Genomic DNA, 16721 nt, shown 5'->3' on the forward strand with positions numbered 1-16721 from the left:
CACTTCATGAGCAAAACAGCAGAGGAATGGAGTTCAGAGCAACACCACCTCTCGAAGATCTACTGCAAAAAAAGTTGGTGTGAAAAGACCACATTTCTTCCCTGTAGTGTTTGTACCTTCTGATAGTGCACAATAGTCTTGAGGTCAAGGTGAATGTCCCCCAGTGATATTTCACACATTAAACCCCTTGCTGTGTAGTATTTAGCCATGCAGTCTGGTCACTGATATTTTCTGAAGCAATACTGGAATACTTACAAATCATTAAATCTCACATTGGATTTTATTTCAGCTGGACTTGGACTAAATCTTCAAAAATATTAACATCTATATTATATTTTTTCTCCAAATAATTTGATTTAGTTCTTTTTAATCATATCTTCGAGGGGTTCTGTGTATTGTTAATCCTATAATGGCACCATCTGTGTTCCTTTTCAATAACAGACTTCCTTGAAAAACCACCCTATACTTTTTCACAAGGGTACATTGCATTTCATGACACCTCTTATGCAGCACAGTGGTAGAAGTTCCAGTTACACATACTGGTGTAAAATTCTGTCCTTTAAACCTGTGCAGACTAAGAAGTACTGACTGAAAAGAGCAGAAATCAAAAAAAATCTGGCAGATGCACTCCTTCCCGTTAAAAGTCACCCGGTCACCCGCAGGGAAAGGCAATCTACAACAGCAGAAACAAAAGCAAACCTCTTACAGCCTCACGCCTTTACTGAAATTAAATATCTCTCCATAAAGGAACCGATTATTCTCTGGCTTCTTTTCCTCTGCTTGCCCAGTTCTCATTCAGTTTTCCAGCCACTTAGAGGCTTAAGTATCAAAGGGACATATCAAACAGCTTCAAATGCAGATGGTTACAGCTTCTTAGGGAAAAAAAAAATCTAAAGATATGAAAACACAGTGAGCACTCAAGTCCAAATTGTTGTGTATCTAAGAAATGTAGTATCAGCCAGGGTTCATCACTGACAGGATCAGTTACAGAATGAAAATAAAATTGGCATTACAGGGAGTAAAGTGGAGGCAAAGGCAGCTGCTTTTATGTTGTTAAATAGATGCACAAGAGCGATGACTTTTATACATTAAAAAACAGCACTTGTCCTCACAAATTTTACCACATCAAAGTCCTTCTCTTAATCTATGTTCTCAGAAAGCACATGTTAGTGAACTCTCAAAGGAAAAAACCTATCCCAGTTATAAAACCCACAGTGTCTACATCACTTGTTTTCCCTACTCAACAAAAGCTCTTCTTACACTTAATTAAATCATTCTTTTTTATCAATGTCCTTAAAACAAAAAGCTCTCTGCTGTGCACTTCCTTGTCTGGGCACAGAAAGCACTGAGGCTTTTTCTCTAAGGGAACCAGATGGACAAATCACTTCATATGCAGCAAAGGATGGTGAGGATTTAGAAATACATTTCACTCCACCCAAAGCTCATGTCCAACTAAATCCCTATCCAAGCTATCAAAATATGGCTTAAGCGGGGCACAAACATAACACATACCTTCTGCCTCATGGTGAAGTCCATCTGATCAGCCCATCTGATTAAAATTTCATTAAAACTCTCCATAGCATTTCCCCACAAATGCTATCAAATTCATACCAATTGTGAGGTTGTCTTCACTACAAAAGCGACACAGATAATTTGTGCTAAACTTAAACATTATTTTCCTCCCTAAACTGCCTAAGAGAAGTTATTCTACATTTGAATGACATTTAAAAGAATTTTATTACTTAGAAAAAGAACAAAAGCAATGCTGTCCTTTGCTTCTATATAATGATACTAAAATATATTTGAAACCACGTAAGTAAGTGTTCAACACTGCCATCCATTTTGGACCATTGGTGATAATTTAAAATATCATGAGCACACATGGAGTTTAAATATTATTATCTTTTTTGATATCTGGTAACGATTTCTGCTTTTCACTTTTTTTCCTCTTCTACAATGACTTTATACTCCAAAAAATTCCCACTTTCTCACTTACCTAAATTTAAGATAAGGAAAAATACTTTATGGAAATAGCCTTTAAAATTGCTCTTTGACCCAACTAAATGATCTATGTGTGATTCTGGTACAACGAGGTCCAACACCATGTTAGTACAGATCCAGGAGGCCTAAATTTCCACCTGTTTCAAAACGGATTTTGTACCATGAATTTTACTCAACAACCTAACCAGAAGACAATACTGTCTCTAGTGTGACAGACATGATGTGATGGAGCTGCACTCCAGTGAGCAAATCTCTCCTGTCTTGCAGCAGTGCAGCAGCAGCAAGCTTCTGTGTCATATGTTCAAAAAAACCCCCAAAACTAACTTTTTAGGCCATAGCTGTTGTCAGCAAGAGATTTTGATATTTTTTAAATCAGAGAGACTTCTAATACATGGAATAATAAAAGTTTTATGAACTCACAGAAGAGTTGTGGTTGGAAACGACCACTGAAGGTCATCTGGCCCAACTCAAATTTTATTCAAATGAACATACATATATTTGAATAAAAATTAGTAAATGTGATACACTTCTATATAGATAATATAAATTCATGACTAATTACCAAAAACTGTCTCAAAAATGGAGTGATATAACTCAAATGCTGTCCTAATTTTCTACTCCCAATGTGAAAATAAACATTTAAACATGTTTTCCTGATAACAAAATATTACAAAATCAAGTCTATTGACTTAGCACTACTAACTGACCTGGAAAGAAATGAGCCAAGGAAAGTCAGCTGTTCCAGAACTGAGACAAGAACGTAATCGATCTCCTATGTGTTTTCAGGAAGACATCTGATCTTGATTGACAGATACACACAGACTTCTTACAACCATTGGTAGTCTGCTCCAAATTAAAACCCCACAAAACCAGCACCCTGCTCCACTGATACCATCACACAACCACACTCACTGCCATACAGCTATGCTGCCATCTTTTATTCCTATGGACAGTTGCATGCCCTGGGCAGGGCAGTACCTTCAACTGTGTTTTGCCACAGTCTCTATGGGAACCAAGGCTGGGTTCAGCTCAGGACCCAGCTGGGCTCTCCTGAGATGTCTCAGTAAAACAGCAGGCTTTGCACCACTAATAATCCTGGGGATGGTGATGTGCTGGAAGCTGTGAGCAATCCACTGCTCTGAACAATCTGAACAAAATGACACTACTGAACAACCTTATATGCAATATATTAGGAGCAGTAGGGGAGGTAAGGTTAGTTTATCTTCCTGACTCAGGGATATACCTAATAAAGATCCAGCTGAACTACTGATGAGCACAGAAGCCCACCTCAAACAGACACACCAAGCAGCAGGTAAAGTAGAAGCAGGGACCAACCACTTCGAATTGCCTCATCTTATCATTGTCTAAGCAATTAGGCAATCTAAAAGGAAGTAAGTTAAAATTAGAAGAGAAGAATAGGATAACTGATCTCCTATGGCACAAAGACAGAACCAGGCTGATGACACCTACAAATATGCCAAAGTTCACAGGCACCACAGCATGTCACAGAGCCTCCTCAGATGGGAGGGCATGTAGGGGGTTTCATAGCCCATAAAAATATCATACTTGACTTATTTTCTAAGAGTTCAGTAGTTAATCCATCCAATGGGAGAGGGCAACAATTTGATTCTTTATTGTTCTCCAAATGGGCAAGACACCTTGCTCTAAAACATCCCCAGAAAAATATTCCTTGGAGCTGTCCACCCCAAGGTACAGACAGACATTTCCTTCCCTCACAGGTCTTCTAAACCCATAAATAGGCCTCAAAGTTTGTTTCACTGTTTTGTTCACTGGAAATTCACACCCAACACATTTGTCAGTTTTTCTGTACCAGCTGACCTCTCCCTTTCACAAGCAGCTCTGCTCAAGCATTTCAGTGCCAGTATGAGTGAAGGCACAACAGAAGGTGGTAACAAGTCACTTAACAAGGTTTCAGTTTCTGAGCTCTGTAAGTTGTGAGCGAGACTATATATAGAATTTTAGGCTAAGAGCACCATATCTGCCTTCAAATACAATGATATCTCACCACCAGTCACCCACTGAACACTGCTAGGTATTGCAGAAAGCAGGACAGGGTTTAAATTAGCTACTTATCCTTTAATAAATATTCAGTGAGATTTTCACAGTTGGATAATCTATTTTTAAAATGAGAATTAAGAGCATTTTTAAAGCAGCTTTCTCAAATGACTTGTAGAATTTTAATACATGTATGATTCATTTCCCAACAAATTTTGTTTTATCCACCTGCCTACAATATTTGCAAACCCAGAAAAAAATCTGGAGGTGACCAACAGAACTATATTGTAAAACATCAAATCACCATCAGCCTAATCCCGGGTAACTGTGTGCTGATACCAAAAGGTCAGGTCCTGGTCTTGTCTTTCTCTGCATCACACCTCAATCTATGCAGCTGTGGGAAAGTCAGTCAAGCTTTCTAGGAGGGACTAAAGAAAATATTCTTTTTTTTTTTTCAGAGCAGATGGATGGCTATCTATTCTTTAAATTGCTGATCTAACTCTGTGGCTGAACAGTCAACTAAATTCGATATATGAAAATTAACAGAAGCCTGAGGTTGGGTTGTGGAGAGAGCAAAGCTATTCATTTCAGTAGCTGGCTGCAGTTACACCAGGTCAGGTGTAATGTCAGACTGCAACCTAAGGACGAACAGGATCAAATTCTGCTCTAGTTTGTACCTGGAACAATCACATCCCTCAAGGTGCTCCATAGGGATGAATCTGACCCCGTGGATTAAAATGATGATACAAAGTGGACATTGTGTGCTTTCTACCATCTACATGAATTTCAGAAAGGGCAATGCTAAATCCTGTAAGCAGTACCCCATGCACCAGTACACCACAGGGGTTAATCAGATGGAAAGCATAAGAAGATGCGGGGGTCCCAGTGGACACCATGTTGGACACGAGTCAGCAGAGTGTCCCCATGGCAAAGAAGGCCATCAACATCCTGGGAGGCATTAGTGCAGCCATCAGATCCAGGGATGTGGTCTTCCCCGATGCTCATAATTTAAGAGACTGCAGCAGGCACAATCTTGGGCTCCTCAGGATAGGATTTACTGGAGGGAGACGATGGAAGGTAGCCAGGTTCAGAGCTGCAGCACAGGACATGGGCAGGCAGGGGCTGCAGGAGATGTACCTGCTCAGGAGAGGTCATATTGCTGTCTAAAACTGCCTGATGACACGTACATGAAATTGGAGCCACGTTCTTCTCAGAGGTAAAGAGTGAAAGGACTGGAGGGGGAAGACACAAGCCGGAACATGGGAAATGTCAACTCAGTATAAGGGAAAAAAATTGCCATGAGCTTGTTGAATGCTGGACACACTGTTCAGGGAGTCTGTGGATCTCCATCCTTAGAAATACGTTAAAGGAATTCCATCAGCGGTCTGCTCAAACTGGACTTGCTTTGAGCCAGGGGCTGGACCACAGGACCCCCACAGATCCCTTCCATCTTGCATTATCCTAGGGCTATAGGGATGCTCCATATAGAATCAGAGAACTCTAAAATCACTAAGGTTGTAAAAGACCTCCAAGATCATCAAGTCCAATCTTTGGCCAAACACCACCAGGCTCATATCATCGCACAGTGCCATGTCTACTCATTTTGTGAACACTGCCAGGGATGGTGACTCCATCACTTCCCCGGGCACCCTGTTCCAATGTTTAACTCCCTTTTCAGCAAAGAAACTTCTCCTAATATCCAATCTGAACCTCCTTTGGTGCAGCTTAAAGACATTTCCCCTTGTCCTATCACTGGTTGCCTAGGAGAAGAAACCGACCCCCACCTCACTACAGCCTCCTTTCAGGCAGCTGTAGAGAGCAGTAAGTACCCCCTGAGCCTCCTTTGCTCCAGATAAACAACTCCAGTACCCTCAGCTGCTCCTCACAGGACTTGTGCTCCAGACCCTTCCCCTGAAGAGCAGCAGATCTAAATTTCAAGAGCAGCACAACACTGCCCCTTTATTCAGGAAAAAGCATATATTGATAAATATATTTGGTTTAGAATCAAAATGCCAAGAACACTCAGGCTGATTTCAAGTGGAAACAAAACCCTTTCGAATTCAGCAGCACTAAAGTGAGCAAATAAAAAGGTTTAGCATATTCAGAAAGTTTGACATGATTGCTGTGTTTAAGAAAAAACTGAATTTGAACTTCTAATTTTCAGTAGTACCCTAATTTCTTAAGACATACATACACAAAAGATCTCAGTTCTTTCGAGAAGTAGCAGTGTTACATATGTAGGACTACACAATCTTCTGCTGAGAAAAGAAAAGGATTTCAGCTTTTTGATTTTTTATATTCAACTGCCTGGCCATAGTGAATTACTTTCTTGAAGACTGTAAAAATACAAATGGGTTGAAAGAGATTTTATAGCTGGGTTTGGCACATAATCCCTTGAAGAATCTGTATCTGCCTCTTTCCCCTCCACATACTATTCACCTGTACATGGCACATATTCAGCTTCTGCCAAGATACTGTTTTAAAAGAAAACTTCCTGAACTCAGAAGAAGTTAGGTATCAAAATTATGTAAAGCAAATGTGAACCTGTTTCCTTATTAATCTGGGATGCATGTGCTTATCTATCCTCCAGCGAAGGGCCAAGTTGTCCTCTCTTTATCATTCACATGTCACAATTTTTTTGTCAACTTTTAAGTACAAGAACACTGAAACTAAAGGGGTAACTATTACATACACTCCTCCAACTGGGTATGTAAACACCAATCCCCCCAACTTTACTAATTACAGTAACACCCATAAAAGCAAATCCCAGTTTTTTGATATCCAGTGAACACATAGCCCATCAGTAACAGAAATCATGCTCTAGGTACAACATTATACAGACCATTATATATGCTTAATAAATCTATGTAACTTATTAACACACTAAGACATCTCCTGAAAATCCAATTTTCAGAGTATTATCACAGGTATGACAACTCATTTCTTTCTGAAAGACTCAATGTCCTGCCCTTTCTCACCTTACATAAGAGCCACACTGTCCTGTCTACAACAGCCATGTAAGAAGAATGTGCAAAATTTTAATAAAACTAAGCTTCTATTGCTACAGCCAGGGTCAATTTTCTCTCTCTATTTTACTTTTACAAACACATGAAGCTTTTGAAGGAAATGTCTTTGGCAGCCTTCTGGAGAATGCAGCTCCTTCCAATTAATGAAGCTGTAGGAAGACTTTCAGCCACTCCCTGGGAATTCAGAGTAAGCATTTAATCTGCAACAGTTTTCAATCTATGTCGTTATTCTTCCACTCATTCCTAGTTTTAGGCGTTATCATCACAAAACACAACAGCAGAAAAAGATTTCACTAGACTATGAACAGCACAGGAAGAAGAAGGGATTAAACCCTCAATCTTTACTCCAGCAGAGCAAACATGCAATTAAAAGCTGCATTTTTGTAAGAGCCACTTGGTTAACACAAGACCGAGAGAAACAATCAAATAGGATGGCACAATATCTTGTACTTTTAATAGTTTTTTTTCTCTGAATACCAATTCATTTTTTTCAGACTTTAGCTTGTGGCAGCCCTAGGCAGTAGCATCTGACTCCCAAGGGATGCCCAGAGATGAGCTGGATTTCTGACACACCAGCTTTTCCAGAGGAGGGCAGCAGGTTATGAATGCAGTGCAGAGGGTACAAGGAATACAGCTTCCTGTGACACTGGGCCATGTGGCATCCAACAGTAGTAACATCAGGAGACAACTGGGCTTGGATTGCTGGCTTTTTCCCACTGCTCCCTCTAGCTAGATTTTCTCACTGATGCTACCATACACTTCCCACATGTTTCTATTCAAACCTTCTCTTCTCTGAAAATAAGGAAAAAAAAAAAAAAGGACTTGCTACTGACACTGGTTTACTATTCAATGTAGAAACAGTTTAAAAGTGTTACTTCAGCAGCTACAGAAATAGGGGTTGCAGAAGTGCTCATTCTGGAGAAATGTGTCATGAGTGCAAAATGCCTTCTGCTACCAGTGTTTCCAGGCTGAAGATGGTAAGAGCCTGGCTTGGTTTCCATGAGAGCAGGATCAGCCCCACTGGCAGGCAGTCACCACCTCTCAAATTCACACCATTCTGGAAGTCAGATTTCTAACACAGCACCCACATTAAAGTCTGGCTGTAAAAGGTAATGCCAAATGCAGTTGGCATCATCTGCTAACTGCTACTGACAGTGTGCTTTGGCCCAGTATTTAAGGTTTCTGCCCATCTGTAAGAAATGAGGCCACAAATGGTTTTCCTGACTCTTCCCACCAAGGAACATGTCAAGGTAGAGGGTTTTACACTTTTTCCCCCCCCCTCTTTTTGTTATTACTGTTTTTTAAATGAACAAACAAGTTCCTTCTTTTGGCTTAAACAACACATCTTTATAGTCTCCCAACCTTATTTTTACTGAGGATATCATTCAATAAAATAAATACTGATGATGTTTAGACAGGACACTCTTCCCCATAAAAAACACACGTTATGTCTGGCTTGCAATGACAGGGGTAATTGAGGCTGATTTAAAGCATATAAACACATGACACGATTCTTCTGCTGCTCTGCATCACAAATCAGTGTTACAACCCCTCTGGGAGACACTAATTGAATCCTGCTAGTCAGCAAGGCATTAGCTGGCTCTGACGAAGACAATAAGAATTTGTGTGTCCTTCTAGGGAAAGCAACAGAAGCAAATCTGGATCTCTCTACTGAACAATTAGAAAGAGTGAAATAGCATTTAATACAACTATTTAGTTATACAGAAGGCTAGGGAACATCACTGATTTTCTTTTTATATGACATATTAATTTATCAGGAACTTAATTTTTAAAAGCTTTATCACATCTTCACCACACATGATATTTGTAGCATGAATAATTTCACAGTGCTGCAGTTTAACTCACCTGAATTGTTAGGTACTTAAAAAGAAATATTTTAGTCACAAGGAAAATTATTCCAAATTTCCAGGGAGACAGAATAAATTGTACCACCAAGCTCCAAACTATCAGCTAAAGGACTAACTAAATACAGAAAGAGTTGGTAAAAACAACAGGCTGAAACCCAGGTTAGGTACCAAGTTGATAAGTACAGTAACAAACATTTAAAAAAAAAAATCTGCTAAACTCTAGTGGTGTGACTGAGAATACAAACACGTTTAGCAGGAAAAACGGAATCAACCAGTTTTTTGATTTCTCTTAAATAAAGAAGCACCTGACTTTACAGAAGGTACTAGTGCTAAGAATAAAGGTACCAGGAATTAGCTCTGCTCATCTCTAGAAGAGTTGTAATACTGCCAGGCTGCAGGCCAAGAGCGTGTGCAGCCAGCAGTTAACTCAAGAGATCCATCGGAAATAATTTTCTCTACTATTAAAAGAAAAAAATAAGAAAAAGACTTTAGGATTTTTCCTTATCTTTACTCTTCATGTTTGTTTAAAGTATCCAAAAGGAAAAATGTCCTATGGAACAGAGAAAAACTTAGATAGAATTTAATATAATAAAGGCTTGTCCATCTCAGAGCCTTCCCCTTATCAGGGCTATTATTATTATTTGTTCAATTGCTTTATTTAATTGAGATCCTGCCATGAGCCACAGCTGCTGTGGAATTTGAAGTCCTGCTCCTGCATCAGCACAGGAGGATATCTGAGCTCAGCAGCTCCATGGGCTGGGCAGGCTGGGCTGGCAGACGGGCACAGTGCCATGGACATGCTGGTTTGGGACTGCACGGTCACCTGCATGAGGCATCAGCACACAGAGCATCTCAACTGTGCTGCACCAGTGTCTCACTGGGCTTTCCCTTTGAAAGTCAGGTTGCTTTTCTTGTACTCCTAAAAGCTCAAGTTTAGCCAGAGAAACTATGGCAGCATTTCCATTTGCTCCACATTGCTGTAACAGTGCATTTCCTGAAGGTTTAGTGGACTTCAAGCTTCTTCATGAAGCCTTCAATTGATTTTTTGGTGCTATTTCTACACAAGAGGATTGAGATGCAGGTCAAAATGACATCAGTCCCTGTATTGTTGAGTCTGGGACCCATGCAGGAAATGATCCCACTGAACTACACTGGGCTTTAGTAGGGGAAAAGCTTGTGTGCTGTGTCACTTGTCACACCCATGTCTAACACAGATCCCCCGTGAAATCAAACGTCTTTAATAGTCCAGGACCTTTCTGTCCTATTTGAAATGGTTACTGAAGTTTCTGAGAAGAAGCACTGTGAAAATTCTGTTTAAATCTATTAATACAATATCCATCTGGCCTGTTGAGGACTCAGCCACTGGCACAGGAATCCTTTGTAATTTCAGTCAACAAATGACAAAACAGCAGACACAACAGAAATAAAGCAACATTTTGGGCAAAACATCTTACAGTGAAGACAGTGGCAGTTTCTAAAGTACTTTGAAAACCTCACACATAAGATAACATAAACCAGAAAAACACATTTGGAAAAAGGGAGGCACTCAAAATTTGCAATTTCTTTTTTCAATTCTGCAGTTTTTAAAGAAGTGAATAACAGAAAACCCTGTCTCTAGGCTACAGGTGATGCCTGGCATCAGTCTTTCAAAATCTAGCTTTTAAAGGAAACACAGCTTCATGTAGAAAACCTACCTGCAGACAGCACACACAAAACAGTCTGGGTGATAGGTTTTGCCCAGTGCTGAGACCACTTCCCCCTCAATGAATTCATCACAACTGAAGCATCGTGTGCCATAGAGTCTCTGGTAGTCCAAAGTACAGATGTAGTCTCCCTGTCTCACAAAAAATCCTCCTTGAGCCAGGTCACATCCACAAGCTGCAGAAAGAGAAAAGGCAGACTCAGAAGGCAGGAAATGAAAACTCATGCTCTAAGACGAGGCTGTGATCTGAATGGTTCTTAGTGGAGTATTTAAGCACTTCAATGTATGGGCTTATGATCACAGAACAGATGTGCATCTGAAAAACACTGCTCTTCCAGTAAATTACATCAGTCATGTATTCTGTACACTAATGGCCTGGACTTATTTAATGCAAAAATGTCACCCTCAGTGCAGAAGCTGTGAGTGCAAAGTTGAAGTCCGTAGGAGTTGAGTTCAGGGTTAGCACATACAACACCCAACACATTTAACAGGTTAACAGAAATGTATAAAGGATATAAGCCTTTAAAATCTAAAGCACCAGTGTTACAAAGAAACAACTCTAACAGATTAGAAGTGTCTGATATTCCTCCTGAACACAAAAGGGTTTTAAATACTGCTCTCTCTAAACACAGGGGCTGATGCACATGGAAACTGCTGCAAGCTTTCACAAGTTAAATCAGTTTAAATCAGATAGTGTTTACCTGATGAACATCACTCACCAAGTATGAACTGGAGGCATCTCCAGATTCATCTGCTCCTGGCAAAAGTAAGGTTTTAGTCCTACATGTCAATTTCTATTTTTTAAAATAAACCTGGTGGAAAGGGTTAAAGTTCATTAACCAAGGGCTTGGGAGACTGTTCAGGGGCTCTTCCCATTGCATCAGGGATGGAGCTAGGCTGGAATTTTGAGAACATGTAAGACAGGAAGGAGAGATACAATGGTCTGGTGAAGTCATACAGAAAGAGCAGACACGTAGAAGATGACCATCATCCACATTGATCACGATCTTTGAAAACAGACTGGATTTGATTTATAAGGAGAACTGGACTTCAGAAAGGTGATTCTACTGCTGTGTTGACTGCTTCTTTACTGCAAGTCACAGCACCACACTTGTTACTACGTACTCCTGCTCCTGGGGATGTTCATGCAGGAATGTGTTCCCATCACCACACGGTGTTTACAGTCAAATGATGCTGAACCACAGCAGTGTCACTACTCACATACAGCCCACAGAAGAAGAGTGGGAAGGTTGTTTATTAAATTGGGATTGCATGTACAAAACATTGCAGAGTTGTTCAGTGTCTTGATCCCAAAATAGCAGAAGTATCCACACTTCTAAAATTCAAGATTGAGATTTACACTTGGGTACCTGAGAGTCCACAGGCACTTTGGTTTCTAAATGTAAAGGCTGTCAACTCACACCCTGCAGTGTCAGAATACATCAACTTGCACCTAAACTATACGAAATGAGTCCAACAGAGGTGCTCAAAGCACAAAGTAACACAAGCAGCACAGAAACCCTGAAAAAGCATAGGATCCTGATCATTCATTCAAAATTACACCAAATCACTCTCCCTTTTTTTTATAGTCTTTGTTAACTGTAGCACAGGAGGCCTGGGCTCAAGGCCCTCTTTAAACCCTACATGGGCATTTAAGTTCTCCTCATTCTCCCTGGAGATGGCCCTGACTGCTAAGAAAACAACAATCATGCTAGAACTATATTAGTGCACGGTCAAACTGAAGAACTACAGGTTAATTAATCTTGCTTATAATTCAAAAGACTTCCAATTATATTGCATGTGTCATGGACAACAAGGATTAGATTAATTATATTGCAATACGTTGCTCATATCCTGTCTCAGAGGGTTAACACATTTGCTTTTAACATTTCTCTTTCTCACCTATGCTCTCATTTTCATGAAGGACAGGCTTTTTGAAAAATCTTTCCAAAAATCTTGGATATCATGAGTTTCTTTCAGCCTATATATTTCAGCTACATACCGGTGTCACAGAAGCAGAGATCAGCTGTGGCTCTAAGATGATGCTGAGCAGCATGCTGAGCTGATACTGATGCCCTAGAGCAGCTCTAAATTGCATCATACAGTGTTTGAACTTGCAGAATGGATCATAAGACAAAAAAGTTAAAAGGACATAACTGCATTTCTGAAAAGAGAAGGGAGGAATTACATCCCTATATACATTTCTTACGTTTTGCACAAGCAAATCTGTATTTATTGTCTAAATGGAAGCCATGCAGGCTCTGTCTCACTGCAGCTGAGAGCTCTGGTGCAAGGTTTGGGGTACGCGGGGTCAGCAGCAGTTCAGCCACTGGCATTTGGTGGCACTCTGTCTCACCCTGAGGGTATTTGCCTTTCTCTGTGCTGTCACTAATGTTACAACTACTCCAAAGTTGTGTACAACTCCAAAGCAGTTTGCATTAATGCACTTAATCCTGGCTTCTCAGGAACCCTGTAGCAAAACTGTTCACCCAAAGAGAAACAGAAACACGAGTTATTAGGACTTCAAAATAAAAGTGAGTTTGGCATCCTTTCACCAGGCCTCTTTCTGCATCACCATCACTTCAGACTCCCTATGTGCAAGGAGTGGCTGAATGAACATCTTTGCACCACCAGCTCTGGTCCACAGGCCATAACTTGAGTCACAAACCCTTGCCTGATCCTGCACTCTTTGAGCCATCTGATCCAATTTCGCCTGTCACCCAGCTGACCAGAGAAGAACACAGGGATTCCAGTTAAACACTGGCCTGGATATCAAAATAGTCACAGTTTAAAGCTGAGAAGAGCAGCTCTGAAAAGAGACCCAATGGCCTTCCCTCAGGTGAGATGCTGTGCCCCTTGCCTGCTACTTACGTGGACAGAGACACTGCCCATCTGAGATGATCCTGCACACCTGCAGAGACAAGAAACCAGGAAAGGAAAGCTGGAGGAAGTCTAGGGAGAATGTCTGAAGGCAGCTACCAGATCTTACTCTCCTAGGACAGGAAATCAGCATAATGTCACATCCACTCCTATCCAGCACTTGTCTTCCACAAGGAGTCTGGAGGTAGGATTATTTATAACCTAGAAACAGTTTTCAACAGTTTCTGGAGTTCATCTTGGTGAAGAAAGAAGAGCACTGCAAACACAGCAATTATATTAATGAAGAGACTAACACAGAGTAACTCATCTTCTTGTCTTGGTATTACCCTGCATACAAGGCAATGCCTTTTCCTGAGCAGTTACAAGCTTTAGGAGTAATTTTTAAGTAGCGAATAAGTAAGTATTTGTCTCCTTATGGTATTTAGTAGTAAGCCAGTAACCTGGATGTGCTATGAGACTTGAGAGGGACGACACCCACACCATTTTTAGGGAGGGTATCTCAGGGTGGCTTCTCTTACAGCTGGATAATTCCACTCTTCAAGACAGTTTGCAGTTACCTCACACCAAAGTACTTCATATACAGATCTGGGGGCTCCTCTACTGGTTTAGAAACAGACTATGTTTTTCCCTAGCATGGTGTCTGTAACAGCACCTGAAGCACTAGAATTCATGCAGTGTGTAATGGCTATGGTTTTAAACTAAAAGAGGTGAAATTTAGACAGGATATATGGATGAAATTTTTTTAAGTGAGGCTGGTGAGGTACTGAAACAGGTTGTCCAGAGAGGTGGCCCATCTCTGGAAACATTTAAAGTCAGGTTGGACAGAGCCCTGAGAAATCTGATTTAGTTGAAGACGCTGCTCATTCCAGGGAGGTTTGGACTAGATGACCTTTAAATGTCCCTTCCATTATTCTGTGATTTTATAAAAATTATTCTATGATTTTATAAAAATAAATATCAGCAAATCAATTAATCAATGCACTTTAAGCATGTTGCTATTCCACTACTGCATGTCATCAGTATTCCATTTGCAGTGTACAAATATAAAATGCATCTATTTTCTGTGCTGGCAAATGAGCCTACTGAAAGTAGATTAATTTCTTGGCTGTGTGCTGGGCCTAAAAACCAGCTGTGTCCTGAGCTGCCTGGGGGATGCTACGCTCGCTGTGCTGCTGCACATTACAGCAGGCTGCAGCAGCAGCATGCACTGCTGCTCCTGTCATCCCAACAGGGCTGTTCTGCTGTCAACGTGCCAGACAGTCAAGTAATTTGCTTACATGCAACCGCACATACAAGTCTATATTTTTCCCTCCCATTTGTTGCCTGATGTAAGTTAAATACATTTTTTTCTTCCTCAGCACTGTGGTTTAATGTCCAGTTCTGGTATTTTCCTCCATCCATGAGATGGATGCTGCTGGCTGGCTAAGATCCCAAGAATGACACGTAGTACACTGCTGATATAACTCTCTTTTGACAGCTAAATTGCACATCTTCATACACCACTGATGTATGAAGTCTGGGATCCCATTCTCCAAAAGCCCATGATTATATGTGGAACATTTCTCCTGGCCACTATGCCTGTGAGAAGGAATCACAACCACCTGGCAAACTTCCACCACTACAGCTTTGACTTAAGTTCAAACTGAACTGCAATCAATCTGAAGCAGTCTAAACCCACTTTCAGCAGATGCCTGTGACTGTGATACTCCTTCTTGCATGGTCTGGTGTGGTAAGTCCAGATAAGCTTTCCACAAAGCTTTTGGGGAAGTCTTTCCCAGCTCCAAGTTTGCTGGCCATACAATATTGGGATGGGAATATCATCTCTTAGTTAATTCACACCTGAAACTTCGGTCTATAGGTGAGCAGCAGTAAGACAGAAGGAACCTTGCAATGGGGTATATAAACCATGTAATCTAATCACTCTTCCTAGGCATGAGTGATCCTATCTGCTGTCTTTCCAAACACATCTGTGAACTCAAGAATACTCAAGTCTGCCAGTCATTGGCAGTGTATCAGCAGTATTATCTGAAATACCAGCTACAATCTCAAGGACTTGAATGGCACCTCATTTTCTTACTACCCAGGGCAAACAAAAGCAGCATGCAGCCCCAGAAAAGTCTTGGACACACGAGCTGGCCTCTTCTCCAGCTTCCAACCAAGAAATGCAGGAAGGCAGACAGGTCTGACAAAAGAAAACCAGAACCTTTCAGGAGTAGAAAAGACACAGAAAACTTAGGGGATATATCATATCCTGCAACACTTCACCTTGCATATAGCACTGATAAAGCTATAAAGGATACAGAGTACAATGCACTACACAACCTCCGAGGCTACACTGGCCATGACGCCCATAATTTAATTTGTGGAGAAAACACTTCAGTGAAGGAAAAGCCTTTGAGATTCAGAATTCTCTTATGAGATCAACAAAACATTAGAGCATGCCAATTAAAATGAAGGAGAGTTTGGGAAGTTTCCTGTGCACTATGTATCTTGACTCCTATAATAAATGGGAACTACACATCAAGTAATTTTTCCTTAGGAAGTACCTTTCCATTTTCCTTCTGGAAAGCATAGTCTCCCAATAGCTTAGAGACAGTGTTGCTGCCCTATAAAAGCTCTCCCATAGTCTTAGAGGTGAGCAAGATCCTCACAGCATTAGGTATGCAGTTGTTTCAAAGTACCAAAATAATCCCCAGGAAAACTGGAAAAGTTGTCTCATTTATACTGATTTCTTGTTTTAAGGACTCAATCTGGTTACCTAAAATTTACAAGTATGCTAAAGAAATTCAAGAAACAGTAATGTGCTTAAACCCATTTTCAACCTAACAGCATCTTATGTGTTTATGGTAAAATACTGCTGTCATTTGCCAGACTAATTAAAACAAGTTTTTAAAAATAATAAAATACAATAAAATAAAATCCACAACCCAAAAAAACCCAACACACAAAGCAACAACACCAAATATTTTCCAATTTTTTTTTAACAGTGCTTTGGGTGCCAGCTCCAGGTTTGCAAATTAAGTTCCTGCTCTATTCACAGATATGGCAGATGGTCTCGTGTTAATGAGTTTCAGAAAGTGGGAGGTGGAATAACACCACTGTGGCAGTGATGAATTTTATGCAACAACTCTCTGGGTCTCCATGCAGGCATCACATCACCTTAGTGCACTGAAATGCCCCATAGCTACTCCAGAGTGCTGCTGTCTCCCTGCTGTGTCCTCAAGGGAA

At 40.6% G+C, this 16721-nt stretch overlaps 1 protein-coding gene across 1 annotated transcript in view; it reads right to left on the reverse strand.

Moving 5' to 3' along the window:
* Positions 1–16721, reverse strand: part of ABLIM2 (actin binding LIM protein family member 2) — a 95097-nt gene that overhangs the window by 72323 nt on the left and 6053 nt on the right. The window contains exons 2-3 of the mRNA XM_017727532.1: positions 10606–10789; positions 541–673 (exon numbers count right to left, since the gene is read on the reverse strand). Coding sequence (XP_017583021.1) covers positions 541–673; positions 10606–10789 — 317 coding nt within the window. The remainder of the gene's footprint in view (positions 1–540; positions 674–10605; positions 10790–16721) is intronic.

This window comes from Corvus brachyrhynchos, unplaced genomic scaffold, assembly GCF_000691975.1.
Source record: "Corvus brachyrhynchos isolate BGI_N302 unplaced genomic scaffold, ASM69197v1 scaffold80, whole genome shotgun sequence".
Lineage (NCBI taxonomy): Eukaryota > Metazoa > Chordata > Aves > Passeriformes > Corvidae > Corvus > Corvus brachyrhynchos.